Source organism: Schistocerca serialis, chromosome 8, assembly GCF_023864345.2.
Source record: "Schistocerca serialis cubense isolate TAMUIC-IGC-003099 chromosome 8, iqSchSeri2.2, whole genome shotgun sequence".
Lineage (NCBI taxonomy): Eukaryota > Metazoa > Arthropoda > Insecta > Orthoptera > Acrididae > Schistocerca > Schistocerca serialis.
This window is the reverse complement of record NC_064645.1, coordinates 618939526-618960170: the sequence shown is the minus strand read 5'-3', so window position 1 is coordinate 618960170 and position 20645 is coordinate 618939526. Positions and strand designations below refer to the sequence as shown.

The 20645-nt window shown below is 37.4% G+C and overlaps 1 protein-coding gene and 1 non-coding gene across 2 annotated transcripts in view; both read right to left on the bottom strand.

The window, feature by feature from the left end:
* The window catches only part of LOC126416266 (rab3 GTPase-activating protein non-catalytic subunit), a 173441-nt gene extending 171096 nt beyond the window's left edge, over positions 1-2345 (bottom strand). The window contains exons 1-5 of the mRNA XM_050083899.1: positions 2229-2345; positions 1969-2118; positions 1570-1651; positions 1182-1305; positions 857-1058 (exon numbers count right to left, since the gene is read on the bottom strand). Coding sequence (XP_049939856.1) covers positions 857-1058; positions 1182-1305; positions 1570-1651; positions 1969-2118; positions 2229-2313 — 643 coding nt within the window. The 5' untranslated portion in view covers positions 2314-2345. The remainder of the gene's footprint in view (positions 1-856; positions 1059-1181; positions 1306-1569; positions 1652-1968; positions 2119-2228) is intronic.
* A 17898-nt stretch (positions 2346-20243) lies between these two features.
* On the bottom strand, positions 20244-20318 carry Trnas-cga (transfer RNA serine (anticodon CGA)). Its single transcript has one exon. It is a non-coding gene; the product is annotated as a tRNA-Ser (tRNA).
* Positions 20319-20645: the final 327 nt, after the last annotated feature.

The following is a 20645-nucleotide window of genomic DNA, read 5'->3' as shown; positions in this document are numbered from 1 at the left end:
CTTTACTGCAGCACACTGGCTGTACTGGATAGATCACAAGTAATGTCGATAGTTTTGATTGAGACTGCAGTCACATGTGGGAGTTGCGTTTTCGTGTTTGTGTGTTGTCTATTGTTGACAAAGGCCTTACTGGCTGAAAGCTATATTTGTGAGTGTCTTTTTGCTGTGCCTATCTGTGATTCAGCATCTCTGCTATATGGTGAGTAGCAAATTTCCTTTTCATAATATTGTATATTCCAGCACAGTTTGAAGAATCATTACATTAATGGCAGCTAAGACAAATATTCCTGGCCGATTTAACTAACCATTATTTTGAAAAAGTATAATATTCAAGTTGATGTTCAGCATTCATGTAACTTGCTTTGCATATAAGTGTATTTCTTAATCTGTGTTATCAGAAGTTAAGATTTTTTATAGGCGAAGTAATAAAATGATCGAAAAGTCCCTTAGTCCAACAAAGGAAGCGTGCTGTTTTGACATTTCCTATACTCTAATGTAGTGTAACCTAAATAAACTGTTTCCTGTATTTTTTATCACTTGAATCAAAATAGGTGTGCCAACTTATCACACTTAATCTGTGCAAGCCATATGGTGATTGTTGTATCCTATATTAAAACGTTTAAATTCCAATTATTTTTCTCTAAAGGGTCCACACCATATAAAATTACATAAACAGACAAGTTTTATTTCCAAAATAAAATTTCTATGTACCTGAAAAAGAGAAAATACTAAACACACTTTATCATAATTAATTACAATATTGTGAAGTAGACAAACACAATACGTGGGTGACATCACAAGCCCAACAGAAAATAACCTCTTAGTAACAAGAACTACCATATATATGTTCACATACCACGTGCTAACTGATTACGGCAGGCTCTTAGTGACTGGAACAAACCAAATCCTGGTAGACTGCAAATAACAGTGTTGTACGCTACATAAACTTCCTCCACCTGTTCTTGTACCATGCCACCTCTTGCAGGATGAAATGACTGGCATTTTAATGAAGTTACTGGTTCATCATGAAGCAGCTCTTCTGCTAGTAGATTTACAGTCTAGAAATAACAACATAATAGTCAAAATTCAGCAAGCGTCAAAAATAAATTCTCTAGGAGTAAAAAATAAATTCTCTAGGAGTAAAAAATAAATTCTCTAGAAGTGCAGCTGTTTTAACTTACTTCACTATAAAGCCGCAAAAACCCAGTAGAAAAACCTACTGCTATACAGGTCCAGTCGGGTGCAACATGTGAACTCTTCCCTGGTGCTATCACTGGCAGGCACAGAACAGCAGTGATCTCTTCACTGTAACAAGTCACAAACCAAACAAAAAAATATGTTGTGTGAATTTGTGGTAAGAGTATTCAGCCAATTAAACGAATACAACAAACAAGTTCATGAATATTAACTCAAGACTTGAATGTAGCCTACATCAATCTACAACTGAAAGACGACTACCAAAAAGTATTGCAGTTCCACCAGCTTCTACAAAGGCAGTTCTCTATTAAATGAATTGACAGATAAGCCTACATACCTCTGGCGATAAAAACTGTAAATTGCTAAACTTACTCTTCTTCCTTACACGGATTTCCATGCCATACAACATGAAATTTCATTTTCACTTCGCCCTGTTCTTGAGTATCCCATTTCGCTAAAAAAGAAGAAAAAAATAATTTAGTTAACTACGATGACAATCCTTCACCATAAGGCACACAGCAGTGCTTGCGAATGTAGAAGTTACAAATTAGAAGTAAAATAACGTTCTAGATTATCACGCGCGCACAATTCAGGTATCTGATCAAAGAGCCTTCATGGTATATGAGCAATGTAGGTAGCAATACGTAGATCCATATTGTCGCAAGAATAAACTACATACAAAGGTGCTCATGTACATGCTTTATATTGTCAAATTAGATCGTGATAAGCAATGAGGAAAGCAAATCTCATCACTGCTGGTGTGTCACTTACACATGAGAATGACAAGCGTCGATTTACGTGCTATGGCTAGAACATCCCCGAATGGAGACAACGAGACATGACATTCCTGAAGCCATGCCGATTCTTTGTCATTGTTGACAACTGCATTGTCATTGACATCGTCCTCGGGCCAGTCCCATTCTGTTGCGCAAACAAAAGACCAAACACTACAGTTGTCACAAAACATAAACAAATGCTGGAAATAACAAGAATGACAATGTTAACACACGGTAACACTGTCAGCCACATACCATCTTCTAGAAAGTTTGGAAACAGAAATCGTTTAACGTTATCTATATCAGCAAAATAAGAGAAAGTTTTTATTTGACAGGACATTTCAACGCACCAGCCATAAACTACTCAAAGATATCAATCTAACAATTCGAAAATGAAAACATTCAGAGATACTATTGTGAAACAGCTACAAAGTCAGAGCCTCTTTAAAGCGCCTTTATTTTGTCTCTGTCGACTGCTTAGTACCTTTGGCAAGTGAATCTATAGCATCGTTTGGGGGTATTGTTTCTATGTCACTACCAAAATGAAATATATGTTCAGTACTGTCTGCTGTGCAGCTTAGAGCACATCTCTTTTGTTTATAAGGACGATTCATATCCGACGTCAACGGAGTGACATAAGGAAATATCTCTTTTAAATAACTGTTGGTGCATTGAATCTAGACGAAACCCCAACATAATGCCACGTCATTCTAACAATACTGAACGGTGAAGGTGAGATATGAGGAACCGAGCTTCATCCACAAGTCGGAATACAGTAATATCGTAAAGCTGATTCACACTTTATGCAACGTAACGTCAACCCATTCAACAATGCTTTTCAAGGCCATTCACTCTGGCCACCACGTCGCGCCACCGTCACTACACGGTGGCACTGACTGTGACACTGTCCGTGACGTCACATCAAGTCTCTTAGTGCCGTACCGAAAGGTGACAGTGAAGCTATAAGTTACCGTCCGTGATACATAAAGTCGGAGAATAGCATCGGAATTGGGAAACTAACGACGAAAAAGTTTATTGGTGGCCAAAGCTAATTTTATAACGTGTTTTCTTGATTAATTTTGTGTGGTAAAATGCTGAAAAGTTGATTGATTGATTGATATGTTTATTCATGCGTAGAGCTGTACCAGTACAATTGCACAGATATCGCCAATCGTTGGTACAATGTTTCATAGCAATATGTGGATTCTTACAATTTTTACAATTCTTATAATTAGTTTACCACGAATTCTCTACAGAAGAATGGAAAAACGACAGAATCCTCCATTGGGGAATATCAGTTTGGATTTTGGAGAAATGTAGCAACATACAAGGCAGTATTAACCCTACAAGTTATCTTAGAAGATAAGGAAAGGAAAGGCTTGTTTGTAGCGTTCTGAACTTGGAATCTCTTTGAAATCCTTAAGGTAGCAGAGGTAAAATACAGGGAGCGAAAGGCTATTTGCAACTTGTATAGAAACCAGACAGCAGTTGTAAGAGTCGAGGAGCAAGAAAGTGAAGCAGTGATTGAGAAAGGAGTGAGACAATGTTGTAGCCTATCCTCGATGTTATTCAATCTGTACACTGAGCAAACAGTAAAGGAAGCCAAGCAAAAGTATGGAGTAGGAATTAAAGTTCAGGGACAGAAACATCCATATGTTTGCCGATGACATTGTAATTCTGTCAGAGACAGCAAAAGACTCGAAAGAACAGTTGAACAGAATGGACAGTGACTTGAAAGGAGGCTGTAAGACGAACATCAGCAAAAGCAAAACGAGAATACTGGAATGTAGTCAAATTAAATCACTTGATTCTGAGGGAGTAAGATTAGGGAATGTGACACTTAAAGAGGTTGATAGGTTTTACTATTTGGGCAGCAAAATAACACATGGCTGAAGCAGAGAGGAATAAAATGTAGACTGGTAATGAAAACAAAAGCGTGTCTGAAGAAGAGAAATTTGTTAACATTGAATACGGACTTAAATGTTAGGAAGTCTTTTCTTAAGGTATTTGTCTCGAATGTATACATGTATGGAAATGAAACATGCATGATAAATAGTTACACGAGAAGAGAATAGCAGCTTTTGAAATGTGATGGTACAGAAGACTGCTGGAGAATAGATGGGTAGATCACATAACTAATGAGGAAGTGCTGAAAGGATTGGGTACACAAGAAATCTGTAGCACAATTTGACTAAAAAAAAGGGGTTGCCTCGTGGGACACATTCTGGGATTTCAAGGGATCACAAGTTTAGTAGTGGAGGGAAGTGTGTGAGGGTAAAATTGTAGAGGGAGACCAAGAGCTGAATACAATAAGTAGATTCAGAAGGACTTGGGATCCAGAAGTTATTCAGAGACGATGAGGCTTGTGCAGGATAGAGTGGCATGGAGAACTGCATCAAATCATTCTTTGGACTGAGGACCTCAACAACAACAACAATTAGTCTTACAATATTTACTATTACAACCCTACAGTGTGGCTTAATATATGGGTCTTCATGAATATTAAATGGCTACCTAAATCATTACGAACAATCATTTACGGTGTAACAGACTTTACTTAATAAACATGTTTTTAGGCTTTGACTGAAGGTATGAAGTTTATTTGCACCTTTAATTTCCCATGGCAACTTGTTTTCCAGTTTTAGGCTGTTATATAGCATAATGGTACTGTTCTGCATTTGGTTTTTTTTTTTGCTATTTTTCCTGTTCAGGAATACGAAGTGACTGGATCTAGTTTCTTGGTCATGCACTGAGCTGTTTGTAGTATACAGATGAATATTTTGTCTTATATAAGTTATAGTCTGGAAAGTATATTCAGATTGGATGGTCAGAGCTCCTAGCTTTTTAAATAAATCAGTACAATGGGATCTATTGCTACCATTTGTTATTATCTACACAGTCTTTTCCTATGTCTTGAAGACAGTCTGAGTGTTCCCAGAACTTGTTCCCTGAAGCATGATTCTGCAACTGAGGACTGAATTCTTATACCCAAATTAGGTCACTGTGGGACATGAAATATTGCACACTAGTGCAAGTATACACAAAGTCTAACATGTTGTGGATATTCTTTCTGCCAAAGCTTTTACACATTCTGTCCATGTCAGCTGACGCTCCACATTCAATCCCAAGAATTTCGTGTCTGTTACAAATTTTAACACATCATTATTAATTTTTAATTAAGCATCATTTTGTTTTTTATTCAACCAGAAGTACATACAGGTAGTTTTCTTTATGTTTGGAGTTACTTTATTTCTTACTGCCTTTTCCGTCAACTGTATTGGAGCTTTAGCTGTGATCACCATGTTGTGTATTTTTTTCTTCATATCTCACACTCTGTTGGAAATCATTAATATAAGTAGGAATAAGGACTGGGCATAATACACTCATCTGTGGGACACCTATATTAATAATTTTTTGATGTGATAAGTGTTTTCTAGAAATCCTTTTGAATTATATGAGACCTCAACTTGATGCACACAGTTTTATAGGTATGATTTAAACCACAACTTAGCCACACCTCTTATTCCTAGTAACTCTAAATTATGTACTACAATTCTGTAGTCAGCTGTGTTGTATGCCTTTGATAAGTCCAAGAAAATTGCATTCACAGGAACATCTTTCTCCAGTACCTCAAGAATTACTTTTGTGTACTGTGCAATAGCAGATTCTGTACTTCTTCTGGGCTGAAACCATGTTGTTCATTGGAAAGAAGGCTAAATTTCTGTAGGTACTTCATTAACCTATTTTCCACTAGTTTTTCAATAATTTTGGTAGTGATGGACAGTAAAGAGTTTGGTCTATGGTTTTCTACATTTTCCGCTTCACCATTACTAAGTATGGATATTACTTTTGCTTGCTTTAGGTGCTTGGGAAAACAACCAAATTTGAATGATTCATCAGTTATTTTTATCAATGGAGTTTTTGTGGCTTTTATGGCATCTGCACATTCCTTAACGACACAAGGTGGGATTTCATTTAGACCAGTTGATTTTTTTTATTTTTTAACTGGTGTACAATTTGTGCCACCTCTCTCTCTCTCTCTCTCTCTCTCTCTCTTTTTTGCAGGATAGAGTACCACTGAGTTTGGTGGCTGATGCTGGACAGGAAAGACATGTATCTCTGAAAATTTTTGTTGTAATTTTTTAATAATGTAATTGAATTAAAAATTCACCAAGTTATCTATTTCTTTTTGGTTGTTTAATTTAGTATCTTTGCTTTTAATGTGAATGCAAATGTTTTTGCACAACATTTGCCATCTCCCATTCAATAATATTCTAAACTATTTTGCTTTCGCTTTTATGGACAATATTATTTTATGGTTTGTATGTTTTTAGTAGCTATCAGTATCTTCTCTAAATTCTCCTATAATTCTCATAAAATTGCAAAATGGCTGGATCAGTGTGACTATTTTGGATGGAAGTGAGATACCTAACAGTTTCAGAGGATTTTTTTGGTACTGCTGCTTACTCATATATATCTTTCTGAAGTTTCAGTGTTTCGAGGAATGTAAATATTTTCGACATTTCGTGGCTCTGTCAGCAACTGCATCAATATTAATATTAATTTTAATAACAGCCTCAGTTACACCTCAGATGCATCGTTTACCTAGAATTTACCTAGGTTTCATGAATGTTAAGACAGTCAATCTAAGTACGTTCTGCACAGGATAACATATACACCCTTTTCCTCAGCTATACCTTTTATTTTACTTTACTAGTAAATTCAAGGTCAGGAGTTAAATTCGTGTCTTGTCCGAACAAGTAGCTATCAAACAGTTTATGCACAGGCACAAGATATTAAGTCCGCCTAGGCGGGCCTCATGACGCTACGGTCAGTTCTGGTACCGCACTCATCGCTGTCACAATACGGTCATGAAGTGGGGCCGAGGCAGTTTCAGGTAAGTTTTTACAGTCTGACAATAATTTATGGATTTTTAGTTTTAGCTTGACGATGTCCACTATGGACAAATGGTAGTTACTGTTATTCTGAAGAAGGTTGGGTTATCCCGACTGAAACCTATGTAAATTCTAGGTAAACAGTGCAACTGAGGCTGTTGTTTATTAAAATTAAAATTAAGTTTTGAGGAATGCTTCTTCAAATTTTAGTTTCAATATTGATATACAATTATTAAAAATATTTTATTGACATTTGTTTCCGCAAGGATTTCCTCCCATCCTTCATATTGTAATTCACATGAAATTTTATGCAAGTTTGACTTTGAGAAGACCCTTGCACACATTTTTAGGAGGCCTTTCTAGTTAAATATTTACTTTAAATATCTGACACAGATGACCTGATAAGCCTAGAGTTTGAACAGATGCATAGCATTGTTTCCTATCTATACCTCTTGCTACATTGTCTAGCAACTTAAAAGATAGTTTGGTTACTCTGGTGGGACAATTTACAAGTGAAGACACACCATAACTGTACAGAATATTTAAGTAGAGATCGCTGATCATCTGACTTCATTGTATTGATACTTAAATCCCTACAGTTCATTATGTTTTTTTAGGAAGATATATCAGATGGTGTCTGGTTTAGTTTGATAAAAAAAGTCAATATCACCACTGGTGTATCAGTGGATGCATGTAGATATAATTTTGAGATGATTTGTTCTGTTATTTAACAGCTGATAGTTCGAAATGGTTACCAACACTTAATGCAATAAGGTCATTTCTAACTTTAAATGTTATTCCTCTTTTTACACAAATACACGAATTCCTACCTTTCATGGAGAGCCCACTAAATACACAAGCAAGTTCATATGAGGTTAAAAGTACGCTGACAATCTGACTGTTGAGAGCCCATAAGCTCCAACTCTCTCTCTCTCTCTCTCTCTCTCTCTCTCTCTCTCACTTACACACACACACACACACACACACACACACACACACACACACACACACACACACAAAGGCGCGCGCGCTCTCGCATTTGAGGTTAAAGCTAAATATAAACTCTCATTCCCTTTGCATAAGTGTTCAGTACCACACTGTAATGTATCTACACATAATGAAACAAGAGAGAGTCGCATTTTTCTTTTGTTTTGACAGTGAACTTTATTATCTTATAACAGCTCATGGTCAATTGTGCAGAATAGTATGAACCAAAGGCATAATATCTATGAAATAGCAAAAGAGAATTAACAAGTATTACTCGGTTCTTTCAATTTGACACCCGTTATTGATTTTCCTACTCGGGTGGTAAAGGATAGCAGCTCACTGATAGATAACTTCTTTATAGACCAAGATAAGTTTAACCAGATAAATGCTCAGCCTGTTGAGAATGGTCTTTCTGATCATGGTGCACAGCTAGTTACAATATATGACATAGCTCCATTCAGCAATACTAAACAGTCCTCCAAAGTAGTACGTTCAGTCAACGATTTAACAATTGCAAATTTCAGGGAAAGCCTACAGCAGTTAGACTGGGATGAGGTGTACCGTGAACCTGATGCCAATTTAAAATATAATTTATTTCATGACATTTTTGTAAATGCATTTGAAAACTGCTTCCCCAAGAAAATAGTTAAATATACTCGTAAGAAACCTTGTAACAAACCATGGCTTACTAAGGGTATAAAAATATCTTGTAACCGGAAAAGGGAAATGTATCTGACAGCAAGAAAGAGTAGTGACCCAGAAACTATCAAAAATTATAAAAACTACTGTGTTATATTAAGAAAAGTTATTAAAAAATCCAGGAGTATGTGTATCATGTCTGAAATCAGCAACTCTGATAATAAAATTAACACAATTTGGAATATTATTAAAAGAGAAACAGGTCAACCAAGAGCAGAGGGAGACAGTATTACCATCAAATTGAATGAAAACTTTACGAACAAAAAGTCAGAAGTTGCAAATATTTTTAATAATCGTTTTCCAAATGTTGTGGATATAGTAGGATCCAGGTGTTCATTAGAAGATGCTAGGCTGTTAATGGAAGAGGCCATACCTATGCAATTTGATACAATTGAAATCTCACCCACTTCTCCCTCTGAAATTAGGAAAATAATAAACTTGCTTAAAAGCAAAAACTCACATGGAATTGATGGCATTTCCAGCAAAATACTAAAAGCTTGTTCTCAACAGATAAGTAAGATTCTCAGCCACCTGTGTAATAGCTCTCTGGAACAGGGCATTTTCCCTGATAGACTGAAATATGCTATTGTTATACCTTTGCATAAAAAGGGGGATAGATCTGATGTCAACAATTACCGTCCAATCTCCCTTCTAACAGCTTTATCCAAAATTTTTGAGAAAGTAATGTATTCAAGAGTAGCTTCACATATCTATAAAAATGAAGTACTAACAAAATGTCAGTTTGCTTTCCAGAAAGGTTTTTCAACAGAAAATGCCATATATGCTTTCACCAGTCAAATTTTGAATGATCTGAATAACCGATCACCACCCATTGGGATTTTTTGTGATCTCTCAAAGGCTTTTGATTGTGTAAATCATGAAATTCTGCTAGACAAGCTCAAGTATTGTGGCATGAGTGGGACAGTGCACAAATGGTTTAATTCGTACCTAACTGGAAGAGTGCAGAAAGTTGAAATAAGTAGTTCTCGTAACATGCAAAGATCAGCACATTCCTCAAACTGGGGAACTATCAAGAATGGGGTTCCACAAGGGTCAGTCTTGGGTCCTTTGTTGTTCTTATTATATATTAATGACTTGCCATTCTATATTCATGAAGAGGCAAAGTTAGTTCTCTTCGCTGATGATACAAGTATAGTAATCACACCTGAGAAACAAGAATTAACTGATGAAATTGTCAATACTGTCTTTCAGAAAATTACTAAGTGGTTCCTTGTAAACGGACTCTCACTGAATTTTGATAAGACACAGTACATACAGTTCCGTACAGTGAATGGTATGACGCCATTAATAAATATAGACCTTAATCAGAAGCATATAGCTAAGGTAGAATATTCCAAATTTTTAGGTATGTCCATTGATGAGAGATTAAATTGGAAGAAACACATTGATGATCTGCTGAAACGTTTGAGTTCAGCTACTTATGCAATAAGGGTCATTGCAAATTTTGGTGATAGACATCTTAGTAAATTAGCTTGCTACGCCTATTTTCACTCATTGCTTTCATATGGCATCATATTTTGGGGTAATTCATCACTGAGGAATAAAGTATTTATTGCACAAAAGCGTGTAATCAGAATAATAGCTGGAGTCCACCCAAGATCATCCTGCAGACATTTATTTAAGGATCTAGGGATATTCACAGTAGCTTCTCAGTATATATACTCTCTTATGAAATTTGTTATTAACAACCAAACCCAATTCAAAAGTAATAGCAGTGTGCATAACTACAATACTAGGAGAAAGGACGATCTTCACTATTCAAGATTAAATCTAACTTTGGCACAGAAAGGGGTGAATTATACTGGCACTAAAGTCTTTGGTCACTTACCAAATAGTATCAAAAGTCTGACAGATAACCAACAAGTATTTAAGAAGAAATTAAAAGAATTTCTGAATGACAACTCCTTCTACTCCATAGAGGAATTTTTAGATATAAATTAAGAAAAAAAAGAAAAAAAAACAAAAATATTAAAAAAAACACAAAAAAATAAAGTTGTTATATTAACTTAAGTGTGTTGTTAAATTAACCTAATTGTGTCATGTATTGGAAAATTCGACTCGTTCCACATCATTACGAAATATCGTATTCATGATCCATGGAACTAGTATTAATCTAATCGAATCTAATCTAATCAAATATACTACAATCAGTTTTTTTCTTTAGTTTCTTCTGACTGCGATGAAAGTGCTGTTTTAGTGAGCAGACATGACAGTGCTCTGTAAGAAAAATGTTTATGGGGAAAATATAATTGCCAATGTTGTTAAAAGTCAAAGTTTTTTACTTATTTCTCTGTGAACCTTGAAGCAAGAACTACTGTTGTACAAAAGTCGTAGCATGGCGGGACGCAAAATCGAATCTGATCCTTGAATCCAAGCTTCATGGAAACAATACAGGATGAGCTTGGCAGACCACAATTAACTCAGAGGAAATGAAATAATAAGAAATGCAGAGGTAAAAGCTGATCGTCACTATTTTCAAGCCTGTCACCACTAATGTTCATCCATAAAGGACAATACACTTACCATAAATGTTAACATTGTGTGTCCTAAAGGTCATTGTCAATCTTGTATCTAATTTTTTTCAGTTCCTGTGAGCTATACCTTAAAACAATACAACCACAGAATATTTTTTTATTCATTAGGACATAACAGAGTTGTGTAATCTTTTCAAATTTACTTCTAGTCGCTGAATATATTTTATGAATTGTATATTTTGGTGGAAGACTGTTAAACAATTAGCTGTACTTATTGTGGTGACCTCCTCCTAGTGAGTGAGGCTAAAAAATCCTTCACATGGAATGGAGGCGCTGTTTTTCATCTGCTTGGTACACTGCACATTTCACTTTCTGTTGTTTCCTCTTGTTCTGTGGTGTTGCTCCTGTGTCACTGCTGTTGTTATTAGTGTAAATGTACATACTGTGACCATTCCCTTTTTCTCTTAAGACTTTGGTTTTAGGACTTTTATTGATACCGCAGCTATTCTTACAGCTGTTTTTATGTCATCAATTAATTCTGTTGTTGATGTTTCTTCATGTTCTATTACTGCTGCACCTAGATTAGTTAGTAGGGAAGATTTCTCCAGAACTTCGACAGCCTTGGTTGTATCATATTTGTTACTTCTAGAGAAAACACTTATCACAAACATTTTGATCCTCTGCCTGGGTAGTCATTTGCCCCATTTATTTAGATGCATTGCATATGCTGAAATGCTCATTTTTTGCAGGTTATCTAAGGTGAGAAAAAAGTGGACTGGCAGATCTTTTTGAAGTCCTGTTGGCTTTGCCTTTGTGGATCCCTTGTTTACATGAGAAGAGTCAGACAGTTCATACCTGTGTGGTGCAGTTAACACAATCGCTTTCTGATCCCCTAACGTACTCTCTTACTACTGTGGTTGTTGGTTTGAGTTCAGTCTTATATGCATCGTTTGCACAGCCTGCTATGATGATACATGACACACAGTTACTGTTTTGACAGTCCTTGAGAAGTTCCTGCAAGCCTCCTCCATATTCCATGACACTTGTAGTTTTGAGATCTTTCTGGTAACAAGGAATTCCTGCAGTTCCTGTGCCATGGCTGTCAGAAAGCAAAACTGGTCTTCAAACAGCGGCATTTACATAGTCATCAACAGATCTTAACAGGATAGTAACTTAACAGGATGTCAATGTCATGGTTTCCTGGGAAGAATGTGTTGATGCAGGGAGGAGGGGAGGTGACACTTTTTGATGTCTCTTTGTTTAAGTTGTTCCACTGTTTGTTTAACTTCACTTCACAAAAGACAGTTTCTACAGGTGTATTATTTTTATATAACAGGGGCACTATGCATTTCTTTGCTGCCTACTTACACTGATATGCTTCATCTGAATTGCAAGACTCTTCAATTTTATGTTCACTGTCCAATGGTAGATGCTGAAATTGGTTTCTTGGAGGGACACTGAACTCGTTTGAAACAAGTTTACGTTTTGCACATTTTTTGGTTCACTGCAGGTTCGTAAATTTCCAGTTCATACATACATACATTAATACATTAATCCTTGTTCCATAGTTCATGAATACGAGATTTAGTAATGAAGTGGAATGTAGAATGTGTCACTTTAAATTAAGTTTTCTTTACACAAAATAATGTATTAATATTTTTTTACAGTTACTACTTCATATCTAAGAATTCATCTATTGAGTAGAAGGAGTTGTCATTCATAAATTCTTTTAATTTGCTTTTAAATGTTGGTTGGCTGTCTGTCAGACTTTTAATACTATTTGGCAAATGACCAAAGATTTTTGTGGCTTCATAATTCGTACCTTTCTGTGCCAAAGTGAGATTTAATCCAGAATAATGAATATCATCCTTTCTTCTAGTGTTATAGCTATGCACTTCACTGTTATTTTTGAATTTGGATGCGTTATTACTGACAAACTTCATAAGTGAATATATGTATTGCTAAGGTACTGTGAATATCCCGAGTACCTTAGATAAATGTCTGCAAGGTGATCTTGGGTGGGCTCCAGCTATTATTCTGATTACGTGCTTTTGTGCAATGATTACTTTCTCTCTTAATGACGAATTGCCCCAAAATATGACGCCATGTGAAAGCAGTGAATGAAAATAGGCACAGTAGGCTAATTTACTGAAATGTTTATCACCAAACCTTGCAATAACCCTAATATCATAAGTAGCTGAACCTAACCGTTTCAGCAGATCATCGATGTGTTTCATCCAATTCAATTTCTCATCAATGCACACACCCAAAAATTTTGAGTATTCTACCTTAGCAACAGTCTATATTTATCATTTTTAATATGGTTCAGCTTTAGTTTCCTGACTCATTTCAAAATTACATTGAGTGTTTTTCAGATGAAGTGGTCATAATAAATGATAAAATAGTAGAATTCAAGTGGACTAAAAAACGTTCTGCACACAAAGACATTATGAGGATAATGGATGTGTCGTAATTATAAAAACTATACAATCCAATACATTGGGAAACTATTAACATGCCTTAGCTTAAAACGTCACTGTGCATACTAGCTGATGAATAAAGTGGCAGCTCATTTAATTGCTGTTCTCTGAATAAATACTGTTTAAAAACACTAGCATAATAAGGATTTCACAACGCGTCGAAGTTGGTAAATTTTGTAGTAATAAAATGAGAAAATATATCATATTTTTGGTTATGGATGTACTTCAATAGATGTCATGCTTGTTTGGCTAAGAAGTGCTCTAAAAGAACTAGCTTATACATTATCTTTTATACTTCAACAGTGGCTGGGACTGAGATATTTTTTAACGGTTTTTCGAGTAAGTCAGCCTTTTCCATGCTTTTTATTCTGGACGGTAATTTGTTTTACCAGATGATTTACATGTTTTGAATATTTTCTCACATTTACGTGTAACACGCTTAATTTGTAAATTATTGACAATGGCAGATCACTGCTGAGAGAGCTCTCTTATACGTATATTAAACCAAATATTACAGAACATATTTCTATTAAATTAATAAGGCAGTCCCAGAATCTTTGACAAAACGAAAATGGAAGAAATAGGGAAATTGTAAACAGCTGGACGCGAATCCACTACTTTACTCAATACTTTCCTTCCGTAAACACTAAAACACCTGTCATATCAACTTTTATGTTGTAACTTACACCTCGCGAAAGCTTTAACTTCCGATATGTCATTACGTGACATTTAATTATAGAAATCGTACGAAGAATGGCATGTTTTTATAAATTATCTAAGTGTCGTTGCCTTGAAAATGCATACTTTCATAAAACACAAGTTATGATATGAAATCCAATATGGCGTCTCCTTAGCACCCTGCATTGAAGGCTGACAAAAGTTGATAGCAGTTACTGCTATCTAGGATACGGCATGTGACGTCTAAATAATCTCACTTGTGCATGAAGTTTTGTGAAATGAGTGTCTCACTGATATATACACTCATTCAGACCTCTATCTCTCTAGCCCCCACCGCAACCACACCTTTTTTTGTGTCATTCAAGATGGTGGGTTGGGACTGTGGCCGTCGGTAGGTCTCTGTCTGAGGTCAAATTTTTCAGGTTTTCCCATCACTGTCATTTCGAGAAATGTGTCTGCAAGAAACTAATATATCGCCTGACTCTTCTTGGAACACACTCTCGACATTTTGACAGGAAACCTCGACGTTGTGTATAATGCCCCTTTCGAATTTCCGTTAATGTTGTAAAATGGGCATCTCTGTGACAGTCTCTAACTTGCTAAATAAACCAAAAACAAAAGACGCCTGTCCTCTTTGAATTTTATCTATCTCCTCTGTTAATCTTATATGGTAAACATCAACTCAGGAGTTCATGCTACAAGCACAGGCATGGACAAAAATGTGTGCAAGTGGGGGGAAGATTCCAAAAGCGTAATTTTTTGTATAATCTATTCAGTGAGTCTGGAAAGATGTCATGTCCCAAGAAATGAATTTGACAGAAACTATACAGAACTTATTGTGTATCAAATGGTTAATAGTTAAGTGTATTTCGATAGTGTATGCAAATATCTTTTCTATTATTCATCTTTCATTTTTAGTTTTGACTTGTACAAGCAAAGTTGAACAAAAATCTGTTTGTAAGCTGCTTTTTTTGGTTGGTTAGTGAAAGTGAAACTCACAGGCAGTATACGACAAAATGAGAAATCTCCCAAAACTGCCCACAATTTGGCCGAAAATTCCACTTTTAACTTTCTAGGACTTAACCAATGCAGTCATTATCTCTTCAGTTTATCACATTATTGTACAACTGGGCCAACTAGAATGCATACTTCTTAGCTCTATGTCTGCATTTACCATGAAGAGTGTGACAACCAAAAAAACCCAAGAAGTATACTAGTCGCTAAGCTCCAGTATTTCCTGCCCTTGGCAGTGTTAAATACCCAGGTTAATAGAGTCGCAGGGAAAGTTAGCTAAATAAATAACAATTAGACTGAAGTACTGTTTCTGATTATAAGATCTAAGATATAATAATAAATTAACTGTCGTAATGAAACTTGTGCTGTTGTAATGTGAAGACAAAGCAGCACTGTAATAATAATTAATGTTTACTGTAATGGGGAATATTTCATACTTAAAAAGTTAACAATCTGACTGCAAGAATTTTGAACAGTATAGACTGCCTGAATAATGAACTCTGACATAAAACCTACGATAATTACTTTTGCAAAACAGATCACTGATCCCAGAACTAAAACTGATATAGAACACAAAAAAATCTGTCTCAGAATGAAAGTAGTTGGCCCTCAGAACACTTAAAAATATTTAATCCTTACCTGTAGTGTTTGCAGATCTGGATTTGCAAATCTGGTTGTTGTACTGCTCTGCCTTGCACGCCACTGTGCTAAAGCTGAAAATTACTATCTCTATACAGAGACGCTAGTGAGGTGCAATGAGTTCCCTGTTAGCTGCAAATCAGAGTATTTTCGGAGCAGACTTGATTGCTTTAGTACTTTTGAAAATAACTATGATCAATTAAAAACTCTAATAGAAAGGTGGGTGAAAAATAGTGCTGCAATAATAAAAGAGTGACTTCAACAAAATTATCTTGTAATTCCTCTTCACGAAAATAAGAGATTTCATTACACTTCTTCCTTCTCAGAACAGTTACCATTACATAATCATCTTAATTAAATATGTCGATAAATCGAGACTTCACATTTGAAATATAACGTCACAACTGCTTCCTCACTTTAACACAGCTAACCCCTATCTGCCACTGTGCCTTCGTGCACACCAAAAATAATAACCTAACTTCTGCGATACAGCTTTACAACATCTTTGCTCGCTCACAATCGATTTGGATACCAAAACTATACATGACACCTATCAGCAGCAATCAGAAATTTGTGAGAATTTTGTGATCAATAAAAATCTGTATGGTAAGAAAGATTCCTCCTATCCCCCCTCATGTGGATGTCTATGACTACAAGTTTTTTGGTCAAAAGAGGGTTTTGTAAGGTACCTCTATTATGGATCAATTACATTTCATAACAGTGCCTTACTGGCTCAGTGACTAAGTGGCACACTAAAGACCTAGTTAACAGTCAGTCCACGAATATTTACTTGTCAGTTATCACTTCTTTCATATCTAGCAATGAATGTTATTGTGAAATATGCCTAGTTGCACCGCTGGTCGAAGTCTATGTTAGATGCCAATTCTCCTATAACTGGTTAAGTGAGGCTGTTCAAAAGTTGGTGGATGGCAACAGCATATTAACTCCAACAGGACCATGCACTGTAAAACACTGTGGTGTTCAAACCAACCTTCAGGATCATGAAAGCTTTACCTTTAACAGTCCTTTTTTCTTTTACCAAACATATCAGTTTGCTTACAACAGTTATGAACAAATTTGATAAATAATATTAGGAAGGGTCTATTTCATGGGATGATCCTGAAGGCGGGGCAAAAAAACCTTGGTGATGGCTATACCTTTCATGTATGTGGCATATACCACAAAAGTAGTGTAATTGCCAGTTTCTTTAAACAAGCTATGTCTTAGCTGCTGATGCTAGCTGGGAATAGCCTCATTCGAAATTTAAAAACAAATACACTCCTGGAAATGGAAAAAAGAACACATTGACACCGGTGTGTCAGACCCACCATACTTGCTCTGGACACTGCGAGAGGGCTGTACAAGCAATGATCACACGCACGGCACAGCGGACACACCAGGAACCGCAGTGTTGGCCGTCGAATGGCGCTAGCTGCGCAGCATTTGTGCGCCGCCGCCGTCAGTGTCAGCCAGTTTGCCGTGGCATACGGAGCTCCATCGCAGTCTTTAACACTGGTAGCACGCCGCGACAGCGTGGACGTGAACCGTATGTGCAGTTGACGGACTTCGAGCGAGGGCGTATAGTGGGCATGCGGGAGGCCGGGTGGACGTACCGCCGAATTGCTCAACACGTGGGGCGTGAGGTCTCCACAGTACGTCGATGTTGTCGCCAGTGGTCGGCGGAAGGTGCACATGCCCGTCGACCTGGGACCGGACCGCAGCGACGCACAGATGCACGCCAAGACCGTAGGATCCTACGCAGTGCCGTAGGGGACCGCACCGCCACTTCCCAGCAAATTAGGGACACTGTTGCTCCTGGGGTATCGGCGAGGACCATTCGCAACCGTCTCCATGAAGCTGGGCTACGGTCCCGCACACCGTTAGGCCGTCTTCCGCTCACGCCCCAACATCGTGCAGCCCGCCTCCAGTGGTGTCGCGACAGGCGTGAATGGAGGGACGAATGGAGACGTGTCGTCTTCAGCGATGAGAGTGGCTTCTGCCTTGGTGCCAATGATGGTCGTATGCATGTTTGGCGCCATGCAGGTGAGTGCCACAATCAGGACTGCATACGACCGAGGCACACAGGGCCAACACCCAGCATCATGGTGTGGGGAGCGATCTCCTACACTGGCCGTACACCACTGGTGATCGTCGAGGGGACACTGAATAGTGCACGGTACATCCAAACCGTCATCGAACCCATCGTTCTACCATTCCTAGACCGGCAAGGGAACTTGCTGTTCCAACAGGACAATGCACGTCCGCATGTATCCCGTGCCACCCAACGTGCTCTAGAAGGTGTAAGTCAACTACCCTGGCCAGCGAGATCTCCGGATCTGTCCCCCATTGAGCATGTTTGGGACTGGATGAAGCGTCGTCTCACCCGGTCTGCACATCCAGCACGAACGCTGGTCCAACTGAGGCGCCAGGTGGAAATGGCATGGCTAGCCATTCCACAGGACTACATCCAGCATCTCTACGATCGTCTCCATGGGAGAATAGCAGCCTGCATTGCTGCGAAAGGTGGATATACACTGTACTAGTGCCGACATTGTGCATGCTCTGTTGCCTGTGTGTATGTGCCTGTGGTTCTGTCAGTGTGATCATGTGATGTATCTGACCCCAGGAACGTGTCAATAAAGTTTCCCCTTCCTGGGACAATGAATTCACGGTGTTCTTATTTCAATTTCCAGGAGTGTATATTCTAAGTTCTCCCAAAGAAGATAGCAGAGGTATGAATATAGATTATATCCAGAAGAGATTTTGAACTTGAAAATTGTGGTGCAATAAGTAGTAATGAAACGAAAAATCTAAAACAATATTCTTAGTGTTAAAAATGGTGTGTCACTCTGCAGACAACATCTCCAAGATTGTGAGATTGACACAAACTCCCACAGACAGGACAGATTTCATTGTGATATCCATAAGGAATTCAAATTAGAGGAAACAATGAGATAGGGTTCTCTCTGTTCTCTTTAACAGTATTGTGGGGATCTGGTAAGAGAAGTTGCAAGAAAGCGATTACATCATGAGTTCATTCTAGGATCAAGCTTCATAGGGGTAGACACCAATTGTTTGGCATTTATTAATAACACTCCTATATTGTACAAAAATTTAGTTTAAGGACAGCAACTAGTAGTTCTACTGAAGAAAAAGAAGAAATATATAGCACAGGGAGTTCGATTTAAAACATATGTTGAGAAACCAGAAGTCATGGCAAATATGAAAAAGTCATCTAGTTTGTTGGTAATAGAACACAGAAAAATAAATGTAAATGCTAATTGAAATTATACAAGTATATAGATGTGTCTTGTTATTTTCCCTAGTTGAGGTGAATTTTTAATATGTCACTCAGGTAGCACTTAATCAACAATAATTTAAACATGAAGCACATAACAGAAGGGCACCATCTCAGACTGAGAAAGTCTAAAATGTAATGATGTAACACAATCAAGTCCACAATGATCTTGGCAAATAATAGCAAACAGATCCATATACACCCTCTGCTCTTATGAGTCAAATGCCAATCAACCTGCAGCATAATGAAGGAGTTCACAGCTAACAGTTCTGGTATGAGCCTGATAAAGAAGATTGGTTGGCGGTAGTGTGTGTGTGTGTGTGTGTGTGTGTGTGTGTGTGTGTGTGTGTGTGTGTGTGTGTGTGTGTGTGTGTGTGTCCTAAATAAATAACGATGATTTGCAGTCTCCAAACACCAAAATAAAATATTCTGTTAAATAAAACAAGATATGTAAAACAAATTGATGCCTACAAAGTACAATAAAGTTTACATACAGACAAACATACAAATGTACATTTTACTAAAGAGCAATACTATGTAATAAATTAACATTACAAAGGATGATGTTGCTAATGTTGATTGTAAAAAACCTACAACTTTAATTTTGAGAATTCTTGAAGAGATTTTTTATTCACTGGAGTAGAAACAGCTGCCTACACAAAGTTCTTTAATTCATTCTTAGGTTTCACTACAAGACCTGTAAGATATCTAGTAAGCTGGGGCTGGTTACTGAATATGTATGTAACCATGTATCTTACGAAACTTCCTCGCAGATTAAAACTGTGTGCCCGACCGAGACTCGAACTCGGGACCTTTGCCTTTCGCGGGCAAGTGCTCTACCAACTGAACTACCGAAGCACGAATCACGCCCGGTACTCACAGCTTTACTTCTGCCAGTACCTCGTCTCCTACCTTCCAAACTTTACAGAAGCTCTCCTGCGAACCTTGCAGAACTACCACTCCTGAGAGAAAGGATATTGTAGAGACATGGCTTAGCCACAGCCTGGGGGATGTTTCCAGAATGAGATTTTCACTCTGCAGCGGAGTGTGCGCTGATATGAAACTTCCTGGCAGATTAAAACTGTTTGCCCGACCGAGACTCGAACTCGGGACCTTTGCCTTTCGCGGGCAAGTGCTCTACCAACTGAGCTACCGAAGCACGAATCTGTTTTAATTCCGTGTTGTGCCACGAGATAACTCTGAACAAGAAACTGATGATTTCCAATTTTCCTTCTGAAATACATTCGGCAATTTACAGTTGGGTTATTTTTTCTGATTTAAAAAGGAAATTTGACCGGTACGCCTATAATGAGTTTGGATTTTATTGGGTACGCCATACTGGCCAAACTACAGCACAGTGAGCGCTATATAATTGTATGGAGTAGTCATGTGATTTCCTTTTCAATACTAAGTTTGTGTTCTGTAAATTTTATTTATCCTTAGTTGTTTACTAGACAGCCCCTCTCTCAAGTGGTACGATAATTCAG